The 8,249-nt window shown below is 36.1% G+C and overlaps 1 protein-coding gene across 1 annotated transcript; it reads left to right on the top strand.

Annotated features, from left to right (window-relative positions):
* Positions 1 to 2,654: 2,654 nt before the first annotated feature.
* Positions 2,655 to 6,746, top strand: LOC113225685 (lipopolysaccharide-induced tumor necrosis factor-alpha factor homolog). The gene is made up of 4 exons (XM_026458066.1): positions 2,655 to 2,682; positions 5,465 to 5,816; positions 6,254 to 6,465; positions 6,496 to 6,746. The coding sequence occupies exons 1-3, from the start codon at positions 2,670 to 2,672 to the stop codon at positions 6,357 to 6,359; spliced, it is 471 nt and encodes a 156-aa protein (XP_026313851.1). The 5' UTR covers positions 2,655 to 2,669; the 3' UTR covers positions 6,360 to 6,465; positions 6,496 to 6,746.
* Positions 6,747 to 8,249: the final 1,503 nt, after the last annotated feature.

The following is an 8,249-nucleotide window of genomic DNA, read 5'->3' as shown; positions in this document are numbered from 1 at the left end:
CTTTTCTTTTTTTTTTTATATTACATTATGGACATTGCCATTTAACAATTTATTTATTTGTCAACAAACAAAAACCGGCTCGTGCGCGAATTACGACTATTGTATCCAGCTTTGCCAATTTGTGGGGAATTCCCCAAATTGTGGGAAATTTCAACTAGATTGAGGATTCTGTGGGCTTGGGGCTATTTGAGGAAAATCTGGAGATTCTAACATTTTATCATTTTGTTTAATCTATCAATTGCTGATGCATCGCTAGTTTGATCGTTACTGTTAGAATCACTGTGATGGACTATATCGTGTTTTTCAACATCGCACATCCCTCGTCTTATTAACAAGCAGTTTAAATAGAATTATTATTAGAGCACTTGGTTCTGAACTGTAAAATTACCAGTCGGTGCGTGTTGAGTTCGCGATTCTTTCTCCCGCTTAGGCCGGTTCCCGGTATGAAGCAAAACGAAATCAGCTTTTGATAAACAAAGCCGAGCAGTTAGTACTTCCACACCACAACTTACCACTCGTCAACTTTATATATTAAATATAGGTCGAAACTCATTGACTATTTCTAACAATAACATAGTGTCACCAAATGCTCAACAAAGAATCAATTTACTTAATTTTGTAAGGCAAAGAAAAATGAATTTTTTTTCAAAGACTGATCACAGATTAATGTTGAATCTAATTAAAATAAATAAACGATTTAAGGTCATCTAATTTTATAATTACTTTTACGTTTTACATTCACAGCAAACGTAATAGATTATTACATTTTGAGTTTCTTAATTCTTTATTATATTTTTAAGCGATGTATTTCTAATAAATAATGAAAACTCGAGATGTGGGAATTTGTGGTTTTGGGTCAAATTTGGGGATATTAACCGTGATTTTTGGGAATTTTGAACAATTGGCATTGGCAACGCTGATTGTATCGAATGATGTAATTTAATATCCAAGGTTCACCATCTCAACCAGATCTTTTAATATTCTTTACTTTATCCATTTTGCATAAACTCTTACAAAGTCCAATAGAGTAAAAACCCTAATTGTAGTGTTTTATAAAATAATATCTACTGAAGAAGCGCTATAACGTGTTTGTCATAAGTACAAACACTACAGAATGTCTATAAATTAAATATATCTAGAATAAACTTAAGAACACTAGTTTTTGGAGTACTACTAGACTTTACTGGATGTGTATAGAACAATTTTAATAAAAATAATCAGCTGTTCTACAGAAGAACTTAAAATAAGGACTATAAGAGCAAATTTTAAAAGAGATTACACTTAATTAAGTTGTTTGGTATTAAGGTTTTAAAATTTTGGCTTGAGTGAAATAAGTCTATAAGAACAATTTCTCTTTTCTAAAACAATTTATAGAGAACTATTATCTAAATCTATATCATATTAAGACTGTTTATAGATATAACAGTTTTAAGGCGTATAAAGTGTGCTCCTTGGGACAGCACACATACGAGTAGTTGTGTCTTCATTGGGTAGGTTAGGTTTTTGTTTGTGTACTTGTTTCTTTTTCTATTGTTGTGTGTGCTTGTGGTAGCTTTATCGAGCTATATTCTTTATTCAAAAATAACTTACTACGTAAATATGGTGAAATGAAGATATAATGTTTTGAATAATCAAATGGACAATATCTCGTAGATAACGGTGTAAATTCTAAAAAAGTGTAGAGATTGGTGAATTTATAAAGACTTTATATTGCTGATCTGTTTGTTCGTGTTATTTGCATTAGCATAAGAAGTATTTATGTCGCTTTTTTTCTTGTATGATCCCCAGTGACAATAGGAACAAGTGATGCGCCTGACGGTAAGTGACACGCCTGTCCATAACTGTTGTAGTATCACTCAGAGCTTTAAATACACCGTGACCCTGAGACATTAAGTTGACAAGTTCCATGTGCCTGTAATTTCACCAGCACTTGGGCGCAGTGGCAGTGCCCCGCAGATCTTTGCTATTTAAAGCTCTGAGTGACATTGATACTGTTATGGACAGGCGTGTAGCTTACCGTCAGGCGCACGACTTGTTCGTCCCGTCTCTTGATATTATTAAAAAAAATATCGTCAGTCATCATTGTCAGCGAAAGAGGGTAGACAGATATGTTTGCTGTTAGAGCCGTCATCTGCCGCTGGCCAGTCAACCCGTGACCACGGAGCGTGGAACCATTCCGAAATGTCAGAATAACAAAAAGAACTCATGCCGTGGTAAGAAACCTGTAATTAGTGATAATCTTTTAGTGAATAACCACGAAAGCCTTAAAATGTAAGATAATGATACTATTTTTTAAAGTAATATTTTAGAAAATAAAATGAATGTGGGTTACGCCATTTTTGAGCTGACTGCTTCACTTTATAAGCGCTTTAATTATTTCATCTTAAAACACGAAATCTTAACTCTAGAACCTTTTGAGAATTCAGCACCGAATAAAGAGGTACTTTGTGAAAATCATCACGTGATATGTGTGTGTGTAACCACTATCGTGATTCTAACTTGTATCACATAGAGAGATATGAATATGAATATCAACGATAATAGCCATAGATAAAGATTTTTGTGTAGGTGCACCTGATTCCCAGAATTAGTTGGTGGCTATTGCTATTGGAGTTTCGTATCTGTATATATTTATTTCCTTTGTCTTGGAATATTTCAGCTTAGACATCATGGACATGTCAAGTGAGTGCTTTTTCTTAACGAATCTATGCTTTAAATAAATATGTTTTTGTACGTAAGGATTTTGTAACTAAATACATCAAAATTGGATTTATAAGCAAATAAATATGGTGAAAAATTGTGTTCAACAAAATTTTGTGAATATCATTGAATAGGCTGTAAAACAGGATTGTATACAAGGCTTCGTATTTTGTAAGGATGATGATTGGCAAAATTTTTCGTGGGTTCTTTATATGTATTACTAGGAAGACTAATTTCTCGTCATCCTACTGACATATAGAACAATGACAAATACTTTTATGTACTTTCAATTTTTTTTTATAACACAAATACTTACTCCAAAAATAAGTTGGCTGCTTTTACGGCTTATTGATACAAATAGATGCAATAACCCTCTGATTGTATGTTCTCAGTGGTCTAACGGTTTATAACGATAACGAAATCAAACGAACCTTTCTAAGTTAGTTCTGGTTTGGGTGCTTTGAAAAGTGCCTGTTCCTGAGTTTGAGACCAGACAATTGGTGTAAATACGTCAGCTTAAGATAGCTCTAAGATAGCTTCAGCTAAAGGCTCCGAAATGCTCACGGTAAATTTGAGATCAAATTTCGCCCATAAATTAAAGAACCGGATTAAAACCCACGGCCTGCTTGAGTGGTGGAACAGTCAAGAGCATATCAAACTTGACACTTTTTCCTTTGGACCGTTTATTTTTAATTTAAGTCTTAAGTATCAAGCTTGACGTGTTCATGACCCTGTACGTTAAAATACTGGGCTACCATAGCTTTTAATCACATTAAATAATTACAGTGCCAGGCAACCACACCAGTTATCTGGTTCGGAACTAGGAAATTCTACCCAGAACACTCAGACCAGGACCAATTTAGAGCTAGCGCTCTGTAGCTTAGCTCAAAAATAGTTATTCCATTTTTAACATTCTGTATATTTCGAAAAATCAATGCAAAGTTCAGGATACGAAATAAAATTAGAGATATCAGTACACTGATAGTTGTTTCTCTGCTACCATTGTAAATTTAATCCGTGACGTCATATGTTTATCAATATTTGTTGTTGAAATCACTAGGCGGTATTTTAATTATCACATCGATTAATTAGTCTCAAGCCAGGTAATTCTCGAAGAGTATCTGAGCCAGAAATTCGCTAGGCACCATCTGGACCAGAAAAAATTTTGAAAAGTCCCATTCTTTGTTACATATATCTACTGCCTCTCTCAATGTGCGCCATTTTGCCCGGTCCTCAGCTTGTCGCATCCAATTTGACACTTCATCTATTCAGAGGGCGTCTTACGTCCGTGGTCTCCACTCAAGAACTCGCTTCTCCCGTCTGTTATCTGTTCTTTGACAGATATGGCAAACCCACTACCACTTTAGCTTGCTTATTCCACCAGCTATGTCAATGATTCTGGTTCTCTATCGGGTAAACTCATTTAGAATCTTATCCCTCTGAGAAACTCCAAGCATAACTCGTTCCATAGGTTGCTGTGCGAATTTTAGGTGGTGACCTAGTCGTATCGTATGCGTCTCGGCTCCGTATGTCATTACGGGTAGCACACATTGATTGAAAACCTTTGTAGTCAATTTTTGTGGCATATAATTAAAATGACGTAATAAAAAAAAAAACTATTGCTCCACAGAAATTATGAAATTGGGACACTATATCATAATAATCTCAGTACAGAGTACTAAAAAAACCGACCTCAAAAGTACGTGGAATTACGTCTATAAGTTCTATTGAAATATCACCTAGTTCGCCACTGTACAGGACTTGACACAGGAGATAATAAAAATTGGTTCTCACGGCTCTCACTGCTCAAAGTATATTGAGAGAGAAAACGCCTTGAATTGGAGAATAGCAAAATCAACCATTAAAATAATTGTTCCATATGTAAAATTTAGGCGCTATTTATAAAAATGAATCTTCATGCGTGAACAGCCACCGTTAGAGGTGAATGATTTTCTTCAAAATAAAATGAGACCACAATGGAGCTACCCTCTTTCTTACAAAAAAAGAATCATGAAATCGTTTCACAAATACCGGAGTTATTGCGTAATAATAATGATAATAACACACACACTCAACATAGCCCCGCACTAGGGAAACCCTGTGTCGCGGGTGCCATGGACACACATATAGACAACCACAAATTACACCCAAACTCACGAGAGAAACAAATGTAGGTCATACAAATATTTCTCCCGGCCCGGGAATCGAACCTGGGACCTCTGCGTGGCAGTCCGGCATGGTAACCGTTCGGCCACAGAGGTAGTCAACATACATACAAAAAAAAAGAAACATACAGTCGAATTGAGAACCTCCTCCTTTTTTTGAAGTCGGTTAAAAATGAATATTGTATATTTATTGCAATTGCGATTAAACTTTCATAAATTGTTATGCCCTCGGCCGCTAGAGTTTAATAAGCGTTAGATCCAATTCATGGGTACGCTTCTTCTCTTGGCAGGGTTAGGCCATTATAATTATTATTATTCATCTGATTGCGATAAAATGCCCGTAAAATTAATGATATATTGTTTATTCGTGTTCTGTTTACGTTTGTAGCTATTCGCTTGTCCCACAAGCTAGGTGATTGGACTAACTATAGCAACATTCAGTGACGAAGGTTGTCCGTGTAATACTTATTTTAAAATTAGCCCTACCAAAACGAATCCAAGTCCTCCTCATCTATTACTAAGTTCTTGGCCACTGACGTGTCCAGTCCATCAAAGCATACTTAAACTATTGTTAATAGACAATTTAATTTGTATTACAGAAGAACAAGGTCATGCGTCAGTTTATCCGTCAAGTGGTGAGCCATACCACCCACCAGCGCCTCCGTCATACGATGCAGTAACCTCATCCAGTGCACCTCCACAAGTCCACACCGCAAGTCCACAATATGTCAACACAGGACCAACGATCATCACCACAGGACCTCAAGTGTATAGAGCAGGCCCTACAATAATCACAACGCAGCCCGTGTTCACCCCAACGGTAATGGCGGTTCTAGGATCGTCTCCATCATTGACCGTCTGCCGAGTTTGTAACTGCCAGGTTCTAACCAGAGTGGACTCGGAACCGTCGATGATGACACACTTATGTGCTGGCATTTTATGTATTACTGGGTAAGTTATTTTCTTAGTGCCTGTAGAAATTGAAGTTAAAATTGGTTTATTGCCATTTTGTCCAAATTGAAACAGCAAATTTCTGCTGACGAGTTTCGGGTTGATTGCCTGTACAGATTTGGGAACCAACTCTTCTAAATTGGTCTTATTTTCTTAGTAGTTTTCAGGGATCAACGGCCTAGCTCTGGTTGTTGGCAACCTGTATTGTACCATTCTTTGCCGTATCATTCTTTTTGGCCAATGTATTTGAATTATAGTTCCATTCTTATATTTGACTATACGCTAACAGAGAAAACCGGGTTCAATTTTAACATCTTTAACACTTGTATTATTATTATCATCAAGCTGGCCCAATACTGGGTGGGTTTACCCTGCACACTTTATTTAAATAGAAATGCCATCTTTAAAATTCTAACTAAAAAATCTTCGATTTTCAGACTATGGCCATGTGTTTGTCTTCCCTACTGCATGGGTTCTTGCTACAACAACGACCACTACTGCTCCAACTGCAACGCGCATATTGGCCGTAGCCAAAACTACTAGCTTTTTCCCTAAAGCCCATTGTATACCAAAGTTTAGAGAAGAACTTTCGGATCTAAAGTCTTGTATGTTTTTTTTAAAAAACAACAAGCAGTGACCATAAAACATGTAAAGATTCCAAAAATTTGTTTTTTATTGATATTTGAATCGTTTATTTCAATTTTAAATCCAGAAACATTAGTTTCATATTCAAAATGAAAACTTAAGAATGATAAGAAGAAAAGTGTTATAGCAACCAATAGTGTACGTTAGTCAAAATAACACATGCACTGTACATTATAAAACATTCCTTTTACTTTGGTATATAATGGACCTAACGTCAAAGATGTCGCAATTGAGTGTAATTCGACCTGTATTACGACACACAGCCTTTAAAAAAGAAATTACCTGATTACAACAAATAACAACAACAAAGTTGTATTGTCCTTTTTATTATAACATGTGTAATAAACTGTTATGTATATTTAGTATATAATTCAGTTAGACCGGGTTCTGCAAGTTTTTTTAGCGGGTTTTATTAGCAGTAGAGCTCCTTGTGAAATAGGTCGTCCAGGGAAGTACTGCCACCTTACCTATTTCTGGCACCAAGCAGTAATATGAGCATTATTGCGTTCCGTAGTTTTGAAGGGTAAGCGTGCTGGCGAAATTACGTAATATATAAATATTATATGAGACTTGTCAACTTATGTCTCAGGGTGACGAGCGCAGCGGTAGTGCTCCTCAGATCTTTGCGATTTAAAGCTCTGAGTTGCACTGTAATAAGCAGGCGTGTCGCATACCACCATTGACTTACAATTATTCGTCGTTACTTTCCATCAGGTGAGATGGAGGTCAAATGCACACTAACATTAGAATAAAAAAAAACATTAAAATCAGCCACGGCATTAGATCAATTTAAGTGTTTATTAAAACAGTGGTTGAAAGAAAAAACATATTATAGTATAAATAAAATATTTGATAATTATTCAGAAATCAGAAATCAGAAACATTTACTCATTGACATACAATTATATGGACGTCGGGTCCGCGCTAAAAAGTGTCCGAACTTATACGGCGTTAAAATCGTATACAGAGCGTCATTCACGCTTTAGTCTTCGTTTGTTCGACTGACAGCGAAGCAAGCAAAATTAGACAGTACTGCGATGACATTACAATTCAAATTCAACATTTTAGCTTTTTCATATTCCTTTACATGTCACTACGTTTAAATAGGTTGACTTGGGACATTTTTTTCGTGGTTTTTGTATTAGACCCGTCGTCCATTTATTTCTAAGTCAATGCATACCACCAGGCGCATGACTTTTTCGTCCTGTCATTTGGTGTCATAAAAAAAAGTGAGTCAGCGTACTTATTCACGTAAAATCGCACTAAGTCGGTCAGAAAAGTTCATACTCTATGAGCGACATTGTGCGTCCTAATTCCGCTCGGATCGAAAAAGACGTTGAACATCTTTTTCGCTCTTAATATATTGAAGACTTCGATAGCCCAACAGTTTGCTCTGTGGACAGTGGATGAAGATTTCGCGGGTTCGATTCTCGGTAGGACTTTTCTAAATTGGTTCTGGAGAACACCCAGATTCTTTGTTGTGAGTGAGTTCCGTTCCTCATAGTACAGGGTATTCCTAGTTTGGGACCAATCGAGACTAAAAGACGCATGGTGAGAATGAAGCTTCATATTTGACATTGTTTTTTGTAATTCGGTCGAGTGTTACTTATTTGACAGTAATTATTTCCGTTTGATATCAGATGGAGGACGAAAGTAGACACTTGGTCATTATTGTCATAAAAACGATTCCGTATCTTTTTTATTTTAGAAGTTGGGGTGCTAGTATACTTCTGCAATCAATGAGAGTAAGGAGAAGTATTTCTTAAGTCAAACAACTTGAAGTCCATT

The sequence above is a fragment of the Hyposmocoma kahamanoa genome, unplaced genomic scaffold (genome assembly GCF_003589595.1).
Source record: "Hyposmocoma kahamanoa isolate Upper Pololo Valley unplaced genomic scaffold, ASM358959v1 169, whole genome shotgun sequence".
Lineage (NCBI taxonomy): Eukaryota > Metazoa > Arthropoda > Insecta > Lepidoptera > Cosmopterigidae > Hyposmocoma > Hyposmocoma kahamanoa.
Note: the sequence above shows the minus strand (reverse complement) of the source record. Positions and strands in the feature narration are given on the sequence as shown.